A 17,483-nucleotide genomic window follows, 5' to 3' on the forward strand; every position below is an offset into this window, starting at 1 on the left:
AGTTAGAGCAACAGCAAGGTCGAGGCTGAGGGAGAAAACTGTGTTGCAATCTGGGTACTTTAAAGTGAGTTTGTCTGCACTTACCTGTTCAATTGTCAGAAGGAAGACAAAACCTTTCCTTTTAAAACATAATCTGAGTTTGCAAGGAAACCCAAACTAGAACCCTGTTAAGCATTTAGAAAATAAAATCCTCCTAAACTGGTTGCTACTATTAGGTTCTCAGCAGAAGCTAGATGAACTCTGACTGGAAGCAACTTTGCACACCAAGAACTGGTAGGTAGTCTTGAGCCAGAATGGGAGAGCCCATATTTTCATCCTCTGTTAAGTTCTTCCTATCACAGGATAAGAGGACGGAGCAAGTGCAGTATATTCTCTGCCTTTAGTTCAAATTCACGTTGAAGAGGGACAAAGGAGAGTGAGGATTGTCTCATTTTTCTGGGTTGCATATGAGTATCATTATTTAGAGGGAGAAGGTTTAGTTTGCAGTAACTGATTGCAATGTTTAAGACTTGAAGAAGTAAGCAGAAAAGGGAAATAAGGTGGCTCCAAGAGAGGGTATAAGAAAAGCCCCCGGGTCTCATGCATACACATTTACCACCATCAAAGTAAAGCTCTTTGGAACACTATTCAGTACCTCCAAGAAATAACTCTTTTAATAAATATTTTCTTTTACATTTATTTATTTTTGAGAGACAGAGAGAGACAGAGTGTGAGCGGGGGGGGGGGGGCAGAGAGAGAGGGAGACACAGAATCAGAAGCAGGCTCCAGGCCCCAAGCTGTCAGCACAGAGCCCGACGTGGGGCTTGAACCCACAAACTGTTGAGATCATGACCTGAGCTGAAGTTGGTCGCTTAACCGACTGAGCCACCCAGGTACCCCAAGAAATATTCTTAAAGCATATTCTTTCTTTTTTCTTTACAAATGGTCTGGTTTTTTGTTTTGTTTTGTTTTGTTTTTTTCAGTTCAACACAAAAGTCCTGAGTTTAAGTACCTTTAAATGAATTAAGTTTTTTCTCCTCATAGTGGACCCAGGGAGACACAGTAAGCATTGTAAATAGAGCAATTTACAATTCTCATTGCAGAATGAGTTTCTGGAAGATCTTCATTCCTCTCAGGAGAGTGGTCAGCTTTATTACCTGTTTAAGGTGTTTTCAGAGTGAATAATATGATGGCTCCATAAAACAGTACATGATTACCAAGTCCAATTCTTGGTAACTAACATACTGGGCATATACAATACTGTCTTATACACATGGAATACCTGTACATTTTTCTGGTAGGCTACATAGGCCTTTGAAGATTAGGGTTTACCCACATTTTGAAATATCTTCTCCTCTTGGTCCTTTTCCTCAGGCTGGACCACTCAGTTTATCAGTCAGCTTAATGGATCTGCATTGCTTATATCCTATTTTGTCCCCTCTTTCTTTATTCTAGTTTTTCTTGAGCTGGGATCAGTCAACACTATCTAAATTCTTCTTTCTACTAATTCTCAGGTCCTACCCACCTCATCCATGTTTAGGGCTCAGTCTAGCCCTTTCTTTCAGTATTATTTTCTTTTTAATTTTTAATTTAAATTCAAGGTAGTTAACATACATTGTAGTATTGGTTTCAGGAGTAGAACCCAGTGTGATTCGTCACTTACATAGAACACCCAGTGCTCATCCCAACAAGTGCCCTTCTTAATGCCCGTCACCCATTTAGCCCATCTCCCCCATCCACCACCCCTCCAGCAACCCTCAGTTTGTTCTCCATATTTAAGAGTCTCTTATGGTTTGCCTCCCTGTCTGTTTTTATCTTATTTTTCCTTCCCTTCTCCTATGTTCATCTGTTGTGGTTCTTAAATTCCACATGAGTGAAATCATATGGTATTTGTCTTTTTCTGACTGACTTACTTTGCTTAGCAGAATACACTCTAGTTCCATCCACGTCGTTGCAAATGGCAAGATCCCATTTTTTTTTTGATCACAGAGTAATACTCCACTGTATATAGATATATATCACATCTTCTTTATCCAGTCATCAGTCAATGGACATTTGGGCTCTTTCCATAATTTGGCTATTGTTGATAGTGCTGCTATAAACGTTGGGGTGCATGTGCCCCTTCAAATCAGCATTTTTGTATCCTTTGGATAAATACCCAGTAGTGTGATTGCTGGGTCATAGGGTAGTTCTATTGTTAACTTTCTGAGGAGCCTCCATACTGTTTTCCAGAGTGGCTGCACAGTTTGCATTCCCATCAGCAGTGCAGAAGTGTTCCTCTTTGCCCACATCCCTAGCAACATCTTTTGTTTCCTAAGTTGTTAACTTTAGCCATTCTGACATGTGTGAAGTGGTATCTCATTGTGGTTTTGACTTGTATTTCTCTGATGATGAGTGATGTTGACCATCTTTTCATTATTCTTTGTGTTCTGATAATTAACTCTCTGGACCCAGGATATTAGTGTTCCTAGGCTAACCTAGGATTGTAATGTTTCTAGATCCCCACCCCTCACCTTTCTTACACATGCACCTCACACGTACATTCATTTTAGAGATAAAAGTATAACTTCCAGAAATGAGTTAGTATATTATTCTCTAGAAAGCTAGGAATGAAAACTAATTGACAAATAAGTGTCTTTCTACAAAAATACTAAGTAAGGATTTATGTTAATTCTCTTTTGCTGTGATTAAGGTTCTTACAGATGTACTCATTCCTGCAACAATGCAAGAAATGCCTGAAAGGTAGGTTCAGTCAATAAAATGTGGTAGTTTCTTAATGTAGAATTTAACCCTATCCATTATATTAAAGGAAAACATTAAATAACAATTCGTTTGTTTATAAAGATTACTTTCCTGCTCCTGTCCCTTTGTATTAGTTAGAAGATGTGCCTCAACCTTTATACTCAAACCTCACTGAGCAAAATTGATAGAATAATCTTGAAATCCTTTTAATATGAGAGATGTCCAAGTGAAAAATAAATATTTAAGTGTACTGACCTTTGAAATACTGAGAAGTTCTTCAATAGAAACTGGCTACAGGAAAATAAATGGGATAATTTACATTTTAGAAACTGGCTACAGGAAAATAAAATGGATAATTGATGGAAAATAAACCACAATAATAAAAATTATAAGAAAAATTATTTTATCTTTGTTATTAAATATTACTTATTAACATTATTATTTGTTATTATTGGCCTTAACTGCAAAATCATAAAGTGGCATAATGGAATTACCATCTTCTTTTAACAAAGGAATAAGATCTTAAATAGACTGTATTCCCCATCCTGGGAACATTATACCTTTTGATCCCTTTCATCCATATTGCCCCACCAGGACCCGCATCCCCTCTGGTAACTGATGACAGATGGTAACTGGATTATGGTGGTGATGAGCTCACAATGTACACAAATGTCAAATCACTATGTTGTACACATGGAACTAATATCATGTTGTTTGTCGATTATACTTCAATAAAAAAAAAATCTGAAATTGAAATGGTACCTGAAGATTTTTCACAAAAACTTTCTGATGTGTGAACAATAAAAACTCAAAAATAAAAACGAAAATTTTTCTTTGTAAATAAAGTCTAATGAAAAAATGAAATTTATTTTAGTATTTGAGGCACAAATACACGTAGGATGGACATAGTTGATGCTCAATAAATACATGATGATTGACAAAACAAAGTTTATTTTTGATTTACTTTTTCCTGTAGATCGTTTTATTTATTTATATAATAGTATTGTCCAGACCAATAGTTTCTTTTAATTATCAATATGTAATCTTTAAACATCTAATCTGATCTCTGAATTAAGTACACTTAACATTTCTGTGTCACAACAGAATGGCTGTGCTTACTTAGGGGCAGGCATTATTAGTTAATAGTAATAATAGCTGACCTTTATTAACTACGACATGGGCTTTGAGACTACATAAATTATTTTACTTAATTTTACAACTGCCTGAAGCAGACTATTTATGTATTTATCTCTTAAATATGCAAGTAGTTCATTGTAGAAAATGAAGAACATGCATAAATGCATTAAAAAATAATACTCCTGATCTCTCCACATTAATGTCTTATGTTATTATCCCATAGACTGTTTTTTTCTAAGAATACCTGTAAATATACACATTAAAAAAATGGAACCATAGTATACATACTGTAATTGCAGTATATAGTGAAAGTCTTTCATATCAACAAATATGGATCAACATTATTTTTTAAATTTTTCTTTTTTTCAATTTTTTCTTTCTTTCTTTCTTTCTTTCTTTCTTTCTTTCTTTCTTTCTTTCTTTCTTTTTATTTCTTTCTTTCTTAGAGAGAGAGAGAGACCAGGGCACCTGTGGCTCAGTCAGTTAAGCATCAGCTTTGGTTCAGGTCATGATCTCACAGTCTGAGTTCAAGCCCCACGTCAGGCTCTGTGCTGACAGCTGGGAGCCTGGAGCCTGCTTTGGATTCTGTGTCTCCCTCTCTCTCTGCCCTCCCACACTCACACTCTGTCTCTCTTTCTCAAGTAAAATAAAAAAAAAAAACATAGAGAGAGAGAGAGAGAGAGATTGAGTGTGAGCAGGGGAGGGGCAGAAGGAGTAGGAGAGAGAGCATCTTAGGCAGGCTTCATGCCCAGCACAGAGCCTGGCTTGATCTCCTAACTGCAAGATCATGACCTCAGCCAAAATCAGGAGTTGGACGCTTAACCAACTGAGCCACCCAGGCACCTCTCAACATTTTCTTTTTAAATGGCTGCATAGCATCTGAAAAATACTATACTTCATTTAACCAATTTCTTATCATTGAACAGTGGATTTTTTAAAAAACACAACTTGTTAGACTATTCCCCAGTAGCTGTTACAATCCCAAATCCACAAATGAGGAACCTGGCAGCAGAAAGAAGTTAATTTATTTGCCTAAAGTAAGTTAACTAGTTAAAAAACAGAGTCAGGATTTTAATTGAGCATCGAACTCCATTTTCTATTCTTTTTCCTGTATTATGTCACTGCTTGCCAATATGTAGCACCATCCCAAATATAAACTTAGATCTTTTTTGTTGAGGTAGAATGTGTAGATTATTGACTGATTTTAAAATTTTTGTGTTTCTGTATAAATGTTTGTGCACACACACAACCAACATTTGCAAGTTTCTATATAGGATTCTATAGTACATTTTTTATCATGTATCCCACTATCCCACAGCCATATTTGGATTGTAAAAATATATTACTAGACACTAATAGTAAGTACCTGAAATGACATTATGATCCCTATGCAGTATCTCTCAAGAAGTCAAGATATGCAAAATCTGGGTACTTACATTTACCCAGAAATATTTTATCAAAAATGACTGAACCATGAGTTAATATTAACAATAAGGTATTATTTATTGATTACTCTCTGCATGCCACATTTGACCAGAGAAATCTCCATGAGTTATTTTATGTAGTCCTAGTAATAATCCTGTGACATAGATACTAATCGTGTCCCCATTTAATAGATGAAGCCAGAACTTGAGGACATTGAGTATTTTGACCAAGGTGATAAATGGCAGACCTAGGCTGAATCCATCAGACTTCAAAGTCATGTTCTTGGAATCACAGAATAATAGCATACCTCCATTAAACTACATTTATTTAATGCATTTTGAACAATTTAGCATTTAATACATAAGTCTTTTTGTGTGTGTAGCTTATTAGCAGATATAAGAAATTTTGCTAAAAATTGGGAACAGTGGGTTGTTTCATCTTTGGAAAACTTGCCAGAAGCTCTAACTGACAAGAAGATACCTATCGTGCGAAGATTTGTATCTTCTCTGAAACGGCAAACATCTTTCTTACACCTTGCTCAGGTATGTTGGTATTTGAGTCACCAGATTAAAAAAAAAAAAAAACCCTCTGGTAGCAAAGGGCAAGAAATTTTCAGAGATTGAAGACTAAGTAGACAGTTAAATGTAATGTGAGACCCCAGAGTAATGCTAGAATAGAAAAAGGACATTAGTGGGAAGACTGATGGAAATTTGAATTATGTCTGTAGTCTATCTACCAGTGTTATACCAATGTTAATTTCCTGATTTGGGCAATAAACAATGGTTAGATAAGGTGATAACAATAGGAGAAGGGGGATAGGGAGAATATGGAAATATTCTGCACTATCTTTCCTCCTTTTCTGTAAATTTAATATTATTTCAAAATAAAAAGTAAAAAAATACAAAATTTCTGAGTGCAATGTAAAATGCAAAGTAGTTCTTTGCATTATGAATCCAGTTAATAAAAATTAAGGTTGTGGGGAATGAGCCCATGTAATATTTGATGTGAAACCCACAAAGAACACATTTTAAACTACTAATTTGGATCTCTTAAATAGGAAGAAAAAAAGTAATTCTTAAATTAGGATTACAGGTTTGTATATTGATAAAAAATATATTTCCCCTCCTCTCAAATGATTGTTTGCTTTGTGGAAGTTTTTAGCCCCCTAAATTTTAAAAGACTTGATTGGGCTAGTTCCAGATAAGAAGCGTAACATTGTAAAATCCTTATTGTATGACCGTGAATTAAAAAATTCATTTTCTAGTTCCAAAAATAGTTTTTAAAGCTTTAACAGAGATGATCATGAGTCTCAGCTATTGCTTTTAGTTTTAAAATAAAACATTTGTGATACTTTTGTCTCAAGGAACTATTTCTCTAGAAGCCAAAACTTTTCTTTAGATAAACTCTTGATAATATAGTTTAGTGTCTTTTTTACTTTCTTTATGCAGATTGCCAGACCAGCTCTCTTCGACCAGCATGTTGTGAATTCTATGGTATCTGATATTGAAAAGGTTGACTTGAATAGTATTGGATCGCAGGCCCTTCTCACCATTTCTGGCAGCACAGACACTGAATCAGATATCTACACTGAACGTAAGTCTTCTTCCTGTTTAGAGCTGGGTCTGTCAACTCCTTGGCACAAGTGACATCTTGGTTTCGGCTCAGGTCATGATCGCCTGGTTCGTGAGTTTGAGCTCCACGTCAGGCTCTGTGCTGACAGTGTGGAGCCTGCTTGGGATTGTCTCTCTCCCTCTTTTTCTGTCTCTCTATACCTCTCTCTCTCTCTCTTTCTCTCTCTCTCTCTCTGTCTCTAATAAACAAACATTAAAAAAAATTTTTTTAAAGAAATAACCAAAAAAGTAAAAAATAAACGAAAGAAAAAAAGAAATAACTTGGCAATAATGAACATGTTTTTGAGTGTTGTGAGCTCTCTTCCAGCTTTATATGCATACACATTTCCGTGTGTTTTACACTCTTAGCATCATATGGTATATGATGCATATCAAAATGATGTCTCAATATAATACTGTTTTCCAAAGCAGAAATTACCTGCGCAGGTTTGGACAATCTGACAGAGTTAGCAAGCTAATGTGTGTGACTAGACTACCAGGTTCTATTTTCAAGGGACAACAATCCACTATTTCCCCATCCTCTCTCTCCAAAAAGACAAAGTGTAGCCTCTGATAGGCTGTTGCACAAGTGATAGGCTGCTCTCTGGGGTGGTCCAACATCAGCCCTGCTTTCTGTTTCCTAGTAAAAATTGTATTACCCTTTGGGGTTCAGTAAACTTCAAATTCTTTAATAAACAGTAGTTCTAAATGGCCCCTTTAACTTTTATAAGATGAAAGATTATTCATGTAAGTGGTTCAGTTCCACAGGGCAGAATTTAATTTTGGCTAAAGATAAAAGTAGTTCAGAAAGCAGGAAATCAACAAGTTTAGCTTATTTCATTCATCAGCTTTCAATGAAGCTGTTGCATTTAATGAAAGCTTTGGACTCAGAATGAATAATCAACTATACTGACAACTTACTCTTCCCCAGTATATACATGCTTATATAATACATAAGCCTATATTTCAATATGTGCCAAAACACATACACTTATTATTAAAATGTTGAAGAGTAAAAACTAAGGATTTTTTGTTCCTTGTTCTCAGGATATGAAATAATTTCTTTAACACATTTAATTTACTCTGTCTTTCCCTTTTATGCTACAAAATTCTTAAATGATTCCTAGTTTTAGGTTTTCTCTTGAGTTCAAAGTAGAGTAATATTCTGCTTTCTTTTTTCATTTTAGATGATTCTATCACAGTGTTCCAAGAACTGAAAGATCTTCTTAAGAAGAATGCCACCGTGGAGGCTTTTATTGAATGGTTGGATACCGTGGTAGAGCAGAGAGTTATTAAGGTATTTTTCAATGACAGATTCAGAAAATAAAATTTTTCTTAGTAGTAAATGCTAAACTGGTAATTCCTTGAATGGTGGGGGAGGGGTGATAGTCTGTGTGTAAAAATGCCTTGAAAAGCTCTTGAAGACTTGCAAATAAGGTGGCCCAAATATCAAAATTCGAAACAGACCAGATTTGAGAGTGTTGGGCATAGATTCAATTCTATTCATCATTTCTTGACAAAGAACTACAAGACACTATGCATTCCCTGTCAGTCAGTACAGTTACAGCTGAGTAACATAGGTGGTGAAAGATAAAAGCCGAAAAGATCTGGGGCGCCTGGGTGGCTCAGTCGGTTAAGTGTCCAACTTTGGCTCAGGTCATGATCTCATCGCTCATGAGTTCGAGCCCTGCATCGAGCCCCGCATCGAGCCCCACATCGAGCCCCGCATCAGGCTCTGTGCTGACCGCTCTGAGCCTGGAGCCTGCTTTGGATTCTCTGTCTCCCTCTCTCTCTCTGCCCCTCCCCTGCTCACACTTTCTGTCTCTCTCAAAAATAAGTAAACATTAAAAAAAATTTTTTTTAAAGCTGAAAAGATCTGACCCTTCTCTAAAAAGCAAATTTTCATAAATGCTGACAGAAAATGTGGTTTTAAGTATTTGCATTTTTAAATTCTGGGAGTGCAGTATTTTGTATTTTCTGTGTTTTTTCAACCCTTTCAGTTAACCTGCAAGTCAATCCATCATGAAACAAGGCAATAAGAGCAAATAGATCCATCACTAGTTGGTGTTAGCCATTATGTATCAAGGAAACTGGTTATATTGTAGGGACTTTTCTTTTCCTCCTGGAAGGAAAACAGATTATCATTCAGGACCAGAGAAGTCAGAGTTAATCATTCACAGAAATATATAACCCTTCTTTCACACTTCGCCTTCTGTTCTTTTTAAAGTTCTGTCAAAGGAAAATTAAGAGATGAAGTATTTTGTAAATTATTTCATTGTGTTGTCTCATTCTGCTAGGTAACAAAACCATGCAGAATAAAGATCTATCAACCTTAAAAATCACAGCAAAGACAGACTAAAATTAAAATCCCTGGACAGATCATTATATCTGATAAAATAAATTGCGTGTCATGCCATCTGTCCATTTGTCAGACAGCTTATCAACCTCTTGATTTTATGCAGGATGCATGTAGTAATGAGATGACAGATTTTATAGTTTCATTTTGTTCCTTTACTTGTAGACCAGCAAACAAAATGGAAGATCGTTAAAGAAGAGGGCTCAAGACTTTCTGCTCAAGTGGAGTTTTTTTGGTGCTCGAGTAATGCATAACCTCACCTTGAACAATGCATCCAGTTTTGGTATCCCAAGTGCTTTATAAAGCTCTTCCTATCTGAATACATAATTCACTTTCCAGTCACATTTCCTATCAGTTTTTAAACGTGTGGCACTGATACTGCTCAAATCTGACTGTCGAGCCATAGAGAATGGTAGGTAGGAGCCTGGGTTTTGGAGTCAGACCACATGCAGAGTTAAATCCTAACACTGCTTCTCTCTGGCTTGGGTTTTTACCCCCCAAGTTGGTCGAAGAGGATGAATATTCCTCTTGCTGGATTTTATTGGCACTTTAGTGAGACAATATATATAAAAACACAGTCTAGTACCCGGTGAACACTTCTAGAATGGCAGCTATTATCATTACATCCCATCAGTGCTTGGATAATTTTTTTTTTGTTAGACAGGCAAGTAAACAGTAATTAGTACATGATTTTCCAAAGGCACCAACTGCAATATGGCAAATTTTTGCATCTTTTTCAGGAACTACATAGCTGCAGTCAAAGAGCAGCTGAGAAGACATGCTTTCATATGTTTCTGAAACCTCTTTCCTGATTGATTTGACTTGTGAAACAAACTGAGTCAAGTTAGCTCTTTTAAAAATTGAATATCTTCCTTTTTCTAAAATTTCTGGGATTCTTAGTTTGCAGCTATAATGCTGTCTTGTGGACAGTACTCCTGCATTTAGCTTTCCAAGAAATCTTTACATTATAAAATAGGTTACAGTTAACTAAGTTGTTTTTATTTAATCCTCGGTGGAATTAGATAAAATCAGTGAACTTGTATTGAAGGGTGAACAAAATGTATTGAGCCTATTATTTGAAATATCTTGGTTTTGTGTGAGGTTTCTTAAAACATACCACACTGAAGCCTGACTTTATTATGAAAACAGACTTTTGCTGGGAAATCTCTTCAAAGAAGTTTAAGGTTTTCCAAGACAACTTCCAAATGAAAATAACTCTCTTGGTTTTTTGAAACCAAAGGGAACTTTGTTTCAGGCTAGAAAGACATCTTACTTGATACTTTTTTCAGACCCGTGGTGGCCATTGTCTATTTAGTACAAAGTAAACAGAAATACAGCAGAGTAGAGCTCATTCTCCTCAGGTTAAAGCTTATCACACTCCAATGTGTGCCCTCTTAAAGCATAAAGCATGTCTCACTTTCATCCGTATTTTCCTTTGATGTAATTAGCGGCCAAAGAGCTGGCAGGACAGTATACACAGTGAGCTGGGCAGGCGGTACACAGAAAGATTAGAGACCCAAGTTAAGCATGTTGGTCTTAGCAGGTCATTTAAAGTCCAACAAGTATTTGTTTATTTCAGTTGCTCCTTGTAAAGTGTTGTGAGATGGTCACAAAGATAACTCGACTTCTCTCTTTCTCTTTCCTTCTCCTTCTCTCCCTCCTTTCATCTCACATTGTCCTCTCCCTCTTCCCATCCACAAACAAGGTTCTTTCCATTTGATCCGAATGCTTCTTGATGAATACATTCTCCTTGCCATGGAGACCCAGTTCAATAATGACAAAGAGCAGGAGTTACAGAATTTATTGGACAAGTATATGAAGAATTCAGGTAATTTAAAATGTATACTTTGTTTTATGTATTTCTGTATTTAAACCTAAGTTCCAGAATTTGTAAGCACACGTTGTGTGGGGCTATAACAGTCTCAGAGTTTTTTCCCCAGGCGTGTTACTACTAACACAGTATATTAACACCATTGGAGCACTATTTTTTCTCTCCACCATTTATACTTAGAGTAGTCAGAGGAATTTACTGGAAGTTCTAAAGGATATGAAATCAATTAAGGTAGATAGGTGATTAAAATAAAAAAAATAATCAGAATTAAAGACAACACCTGTGGTACGCACCTTATAAATGGTGTAGAAAGAAGTCCTATGGGAGCTTAAAGAAGGAAGAGAACGTGTCCATTTGGGATGTGATGACTTGCATTTTGAAGACTATCCACTCCCGGGGGGGGGCAGGTTGGTGGTTGGCACCCTTCAGAACACGCCTCACACTCACAAAGGTACAGTAGCAACAACAGCAAAAATCTAGCACCACTGCCAAGACCAGACATCTGCCAGCCTTGTTTCCCATGGCACATATTTCCCCGGAGTTTCCAGATTTATGACATGACCCTAGAGCGTTTTCAGTTTCCTTTTCTTGGGCTTATATACTAGGAATATGGGAATGACGTTAGCTTTCCTGTTAAGAAAAAAAAATCTTTCCAGATGCAAGTAAAGCTGCCTTCACTGCTTCTCCGAGTTCTTGCTTTCTGGCCAACCGTAATAAAGGGAGCACTGTTTCCAGTGACACTGTGAAGAATGAAAGCCATGTGGAAACACCCTATCTTCCTCTATCATCCAGTCATCCTGGAGTCTTACCCTCTGCTCTACACCCATTTCCTGCTGGGAATACAGACACCATGCCGCTCACAGGTACATTGGGAAACATTTGGGCTTCAGTGCATCTCACAGGAGCCTATTCCTGTGTGTTCTTCAAAACTGGTGACCTTCAGGCATTCAAAGAGTAAACAAGACTTGTCTTACCTAACTTGCATGAAAGCTTTGTACAGTTTCTGTGATTTTCAACATTTTTCATTCACATTTTTATCAATGCTATTGTTAACATAGGTACCACACTGTGACATGCTCTCTCAGTTATATCAGAAATACGAATAGTTATCTTCATTAAGTGGAAGAAAAAATTAGATTAGGTACACATAAAATCCTGAAGATGCTTTGAGAGTCAAAAAACTGGGCCTCTTATTTGTTTTTGGCTTTTGAGGAGACTATTTCTCCTCCATTAAAAAGTGGATTTGGCCACTTTAGAAAACCATTACAATAATTTTCATCTTTGGTCTAGCATCCCCTTTGTATCAATCCGAATGTTAAGTGGCTGGAACTCACTACTAGATAATATTTTACGTCTGCTTCTTGCATTATGTCTTTTCTGAAATATATAACTTCATTGGACACACAGAATTTTAAACCTGGGAAGGCCTTATAGCTCAGGGGCCCAATTCCACCAGTGGAAAATCAAACACCCTCAGAGTGGGTGGCATTCATAACTCGTTGTTGATCAGGGGTGTTTGCGTGATGTTTTGAATTGGCTTGCTTTGAAGCCATGGGCATTTTGACACTATTGCCTTTTCTGTTATCCTAAAAATCAAACCATTTAACATTCAGTTTGTTTTTTTAATTATGGGGAATTGTAAAGAGCAGATCCCTTGACTTTCCCAAGCTTGAGCTCTAACCATCTTCATACCCATGGAAGCATGAAACCATCGCAGACTTTTGTTCATAGTGACTAACTTCAAAACACTTCACTATTATTGCTTCTCGGCCTTTTGGCCAAGATCAAGTGTAAAACACTTCAGTATTGTGAAATATACATGCATTGTGATGGTGTCTTTTATTTATTTGTTTGTTTATTTTTTTGTGATGGTATCTTTTAAGCCTAGGTTTTTAATGTTCCCCAGTTCTGTAATTTTTAGAGAGTAAGAATGAACCATTTTTTTTAAAAAAGCATATTGATAAATCTTTTGAATAATTTTTAAAGATATGCATCCATCTATTTTTATATGCCACTTGTGAAGGCTCTGGTAATTTTTTCCAGGTCAAATGGACCTTTCCCAGAACACTGGTCATCTGATGACACCACCCATTTCTCCAGCCATGGCGAGCCGAGGAAGCGTCATTAACCAGGGACCAATGGCAGGAAGACCTCAAAGTGTGGGCCCAGTCCTGTCAGCTCCACCCCACTGCTCAACATTCCCAGAGCCCATTTATCCTACTCATCCTCAAACCAGCCATGACTTTTATGGGACCAACTCTAACTATCAGACTGTGTTTAGGGCACAGCCTCACCCCCCATCAGGAGTCTATCCTCATCGCCCAGAGCATGGTCGATGCATGGCCTGGAGTGAACAGCAGCTTTCTAGAGACTTCTTCAGTGGCAGCTGTGCTGGGTCTCCATATAATTCTCGACCACCTTCCAGCTACGGACCATCCTCACACAGCCAAGATTCACACAGTATGCAGTTTTTAAATACAGGAAGCTTCAATTTCCTGAGCAATGCGGGCGCTGCCAGCTGCCAAGGAGCAACATTGCCTCCTAATTCACCGAATGGTATTGAAATTTTTAAAGAATTTTTCCTGGCTTTTGAGATGGCAGTAAGACAAAATCAGACATTGAATTGAGCTCCACCTCTCTGAGTAGTATGCCATCCCACGTAAAGTTTCCAAAGATCATGGAATCTTAGATACTTGGAGCTAATTTCTTCCAGATACAATTCTTGTGGTTTTTTTTTAAAGTTGCCCTTTTAAATGCCACAAATGATGAAAAAAATACTATGTCAAATTGTATGTTTGAGATCTCCCTTAATAAGCCCAAAAGAAGAATGTTCTGTCCATTTTATTTGTAGTAAATAATGTTTCTTACGGAGAACTAGCAGCAGATCATACAGATTAGGACAGAAACTGTGCCCCCCATTAGTCTGATAAAACACTTAAAGTTTAGGGAGTTGGAAAGGTCTGTGGACTTCTTTCTTCAGCCACCAATGCAGGTTCTGTGTCCTCTCTTCTAGATGTAGACCAGTCCTTCTCCCAGTAACATAAATCTGTAGATAAAATTGGTATTTGACAAGTAGTGTAATCTTTGTGAGAAGTTAGTAGTGCTTTTTTTCTTTATAGGAAGATCTTGTTAATTTAGATGAGGAAAATATGAGAGAGATGTAGTCTTACATCTGAAAATTAATAATAGGATAACTACTTTGTATTTTTTTAAAAACAAAAAAACCCAGCAGAGTGAAGCATATCCTTATACAAGCACAAATCCAACTCTATAGTAAAGATGGATGTGAATGTAATATTTATAATATGGCATCTTTAGGCCCCTCCCTATTATCTTGTCCCTTTTTTCATTCCTGGAATATTCTTTGTAGTACGTTAACAATACATTCCTGACTTTTTCTGTTGTAGGATACTATGGAAGCAACATAAACTACCCAGAGTCTCATAGACTCGGATCGATGGTGAACCAACATGTTTCTGTCATCAGCAGTGTTCGCTCACTGCCTCCCTACAGTGACATCCACGATCCACTTAACATTTTAGATGACAATAGTAGAAAGCAGACCAGCTCATTTTACGCAGACACATCACCATCAGTTGCGTGTCGAACTCCAGTAGTAGGTAAATTATTTTAGTAGTTCTTGAAAACATTTTAAAAGGCTGCTGACCTCAGGTAGGTAGTCTTACTTTGGAGGGTGACTATTGAGGTAAACCTGGAGGTCATATTCCTACAAGTGATTCATCACTTTGGATCGAAAGTCATATTTTTGTGTCTGTTGGTAACAGTCTCCCCTTTCTCAGTCTGTTGGTCACTCTGCAACCCACTGCTAAATCTCTTATTCTTTCAAAAAAATAGCTGGCACCTATTATGTATGCAAAACATGAATATAATCTGTCAAAGGCAGTCTAAAAGACTTTAAGTTTTACGAGGGCAGTATTGATGTCTTTTTCTCACTCTCTCCTGTTCACGGTTGGACCCAGGGACAGTGCCAAGAGGTATCTTTGGACCCCATAATCTCCACTAGTACCCTAAAACCACTCCAAGTTTTAAAAAGTGGTGATTTGTGATAGAGTTTGCTGTCATTTTCTCAATTGTATGTAAAATGTGATTAGACAGCTCTGTAGAAAATGCTGCTATTTTTATTGCTCTGTTACATATAGTTTAAGTAAAAATGAGCAAAACAGTGTGTTTGCCATAAAGTCCCCTAGCATCTTTTTCCAACCAGGTTGCTGTCCCTGGGAAAATCCTGCAACTTGTACTTGTACAATTTGTACATCAACAGCACCCAGCAAAGTGTCTGTCACATGGTAGGAACTCCATACATCAGTGAGTTGAAAAAGGGGGCAAAAATATATGTATAGATTTAATTTCCAATATGGCTAATAAGGGATCACAGGGCAAGTATATATGCATGTAAGTATCAAGGCAGAGTGTTAATGTTTATATGAGATGGTTGAAATATTCCAATGGAATAGATTTCAAGCTAGCTGGAGTAAAGGCCATTGACACCCAGCTGGAGCATAAGGGAAAATAAGATAAATTCCATCTCTCCTCTCTCAGTGTGCTTTTCCAATAACTCAATAGGAAGCACTTCTTCCCTTCCCGTGACCATCACAGATGCTCCCTGAGCAGAGTCTAGCAGCCCATCTCATGCTATCTGCAGATGGTCATTGCTTCTAGGTTACTCTAATGAAGCAGAAAATTCCACTTCAGGAAGTTTCCTCACCGTGAGACTAAAATGTACTGTGTTGCTATTGTTACTATTAGTTCTGTTTACTCGTAGAGATAGTGGAAGCTTTGATGGAACATAGCTTGGGTGTAGGATGGATTCTAAGCTTTAGTTGACAGAGCTGGCTTACAAGTAAATAGCAAAGAGGGCTTCTGAGTGAAAAAAGGGAACAGAGTAAGTGGGTAAGCAGTGCGAGGGAACTTAGGACCCACTCTATGTTTCCTTAGTTAGAAAACCTAGTTTCCAGGGACAGAGAAGATGGTAGTTAGAAAAATGAGAAAAACAGCAATGAGAAGCCAGCAACCATACATGCAGGAAATGTAGTGTCAGAGAGCCAGTTGGTCAAATTTTTGAGAACCAACTACTGTGTGCCAAACTTCATTCTAAGTTTGAGGTTATGGTGGTGATCAGACAGAGTTCTTGCCTATAAGAAGTTTACCTGCTAGGAAGGAGAGGTTAAGGGATGATTATATAGACAAATGCAGAAAAAAAAGATAGTGTCAGGTACCCTGAAGTCAGTTAAATAGGGTAAAATGACACATGGTTATGGAGAAACTGCTTTTGGTGAGATGGTTGGGAAAGGAATCCTGAGGCAGAGATATTTGAGTTGAAAGTTGAGTGATTAGGAGGCGATGACTTGAAGGTCTGATGGTGGAGTGGTGGCAGAAGAGATGACAAGTGCACAGTCTCTGAAATGGGAACAAGGAAAACTGAGTGGGCAGCAAGAAGGCCAATGTGCTTTGAGCATGGTGAATGAAGACAGTAGAGTAAAATCAATCAGAAGGCAGAGACCAGTTCACAGAAGACATTGCGAACCAGGGCAGAGAGCTTGGATTCTGTTCTAAGAGTGGGGGGAAGTCTTTGTAGAGTTTGAGAACAGCAACAATTTGATGTATACATCAGCAGCATTATCCTGGCTGTTCCCTGCAGAATGAGAGGGTGGGGCAAAGGTGACAGTCCTAAGACTAGTTAGGAGGCGGCTGTGTTGGTCCAGGTAAGAGAACACGGGGGTTTGAATAATTGAGGAAGTGTAGATGGAAAGAGGAAGTAGACTGGGGATATATTTTGGTGATAAAGTTGTCTGAATTTAAGTTTGAAATGGAGTTTTCTTTGTGAAATGTGTAGAAGTAAAAACAATTTCTAGGAAAATAGCATAGGTATGGGTGATAAATGCAAAAATAAATACAGGAGGCTTAAAATGAGTGGCACTTGGAAAGGAAAAAAATGTCAGTCAATATTCAATTGCTGATTACATTTTCCCTTACAGCATCCAGCTTGCAAACCCCAATTCCTTCCTCCTCATCCCAATGTATGTATGGAGCTTCCAATCAGTATCCAGCTCAAGAGACCTTGGATTCCCATGGAGCAAATGGTAGAGAAATGGTGTCCTCTTTACCACCCATCAACACTGTGTTCATGGGAACAGCAGCTGGAGGCACTTAAACCAACAATGTTGAGTGAGGATTGAAACTAAGAATCTCTACTGCTCAAATATTGTTCATTCAGATTGCCATCAGGGTAAAGAAAATGGAATATACAGTGGCAGGACATTGTTTTCAAGTCACTGGTACAAAACTATGGACAACTCCATAATGAATGGAGATACTTGCAGACTTTGCCTTGCACGCAAATTGTTTAAAATGTGATCTCGTTATTAATTATAGTTTCAAACAT

General features: G+C 37.5%; 1 protein-coding gene across 1 annotated transcript in view; it reads left to right on the forward strand.

The window, feature by feature from the left end:
- RFX6 (regulatory factor X6) overlaps positions 1 to 17,252 on the forward strand; it is a 54,800-nt gene extending 37,548 nt beyond the window's left edge. The window contains exons 10-19 of the mRNA XM_042985341.1: positions 2,672 to 2,721; positions 5,666 to 5,825; positions 6,732 to 6,876; positions 8,081 to 8,190; positions 9,415 to 9,532; positions 10,955 to 11,077; positions 11,737 to 11,943; positions 13,124 to 13,636; positions 14,488 to 14,700; positions 17,077 to 17,252. Of these exons, the coding sequence (XP_042841275.1) occupies positions 2,672 to 2,721; positions 5,666 to 5,825; positions 6,732 to 6,876; positions 8,081 to 8,190; positions 9,415 to 9,532; positions 10,955 to 11,077; positions 11,737 to 11,943; positions 13,124 to 13,636; positions 14,488 to 14,700; positions 17,077 to 17,252 (1,815 nt within the window). The remainder of the gene's footprint in view (positions 1 to 2,671; positions 2,722 to 5,665; positions 5,826 to 6,731; positions 6,877 to 8,080; positions 8,191 to 9,414; positions 9,533 to 10,954; positions 11,078 to 11,736; positions 11,944 to 13,123; positions 13,637 to 14,487; positions 14,701 to 17,076) is intronic.
- The last annotated feature ends 231 nt before the right edge of the window (positions 17,253 to 17,483 follow it).

The sequence above is a fragment of the Panthera tigris genome, chromosome B2 (assembly GCF_018350195.1).
Source record: "Panthera tigris isolate Pti1 chromosome B2, P.tigris_Pti1_mat1.1, whole genome shotgun sequence".
NCBI lineage: Eukaryota > Metazoa > Chordata > Mammalia > Carnivora > Felidae > Panthera > Panthera tigris.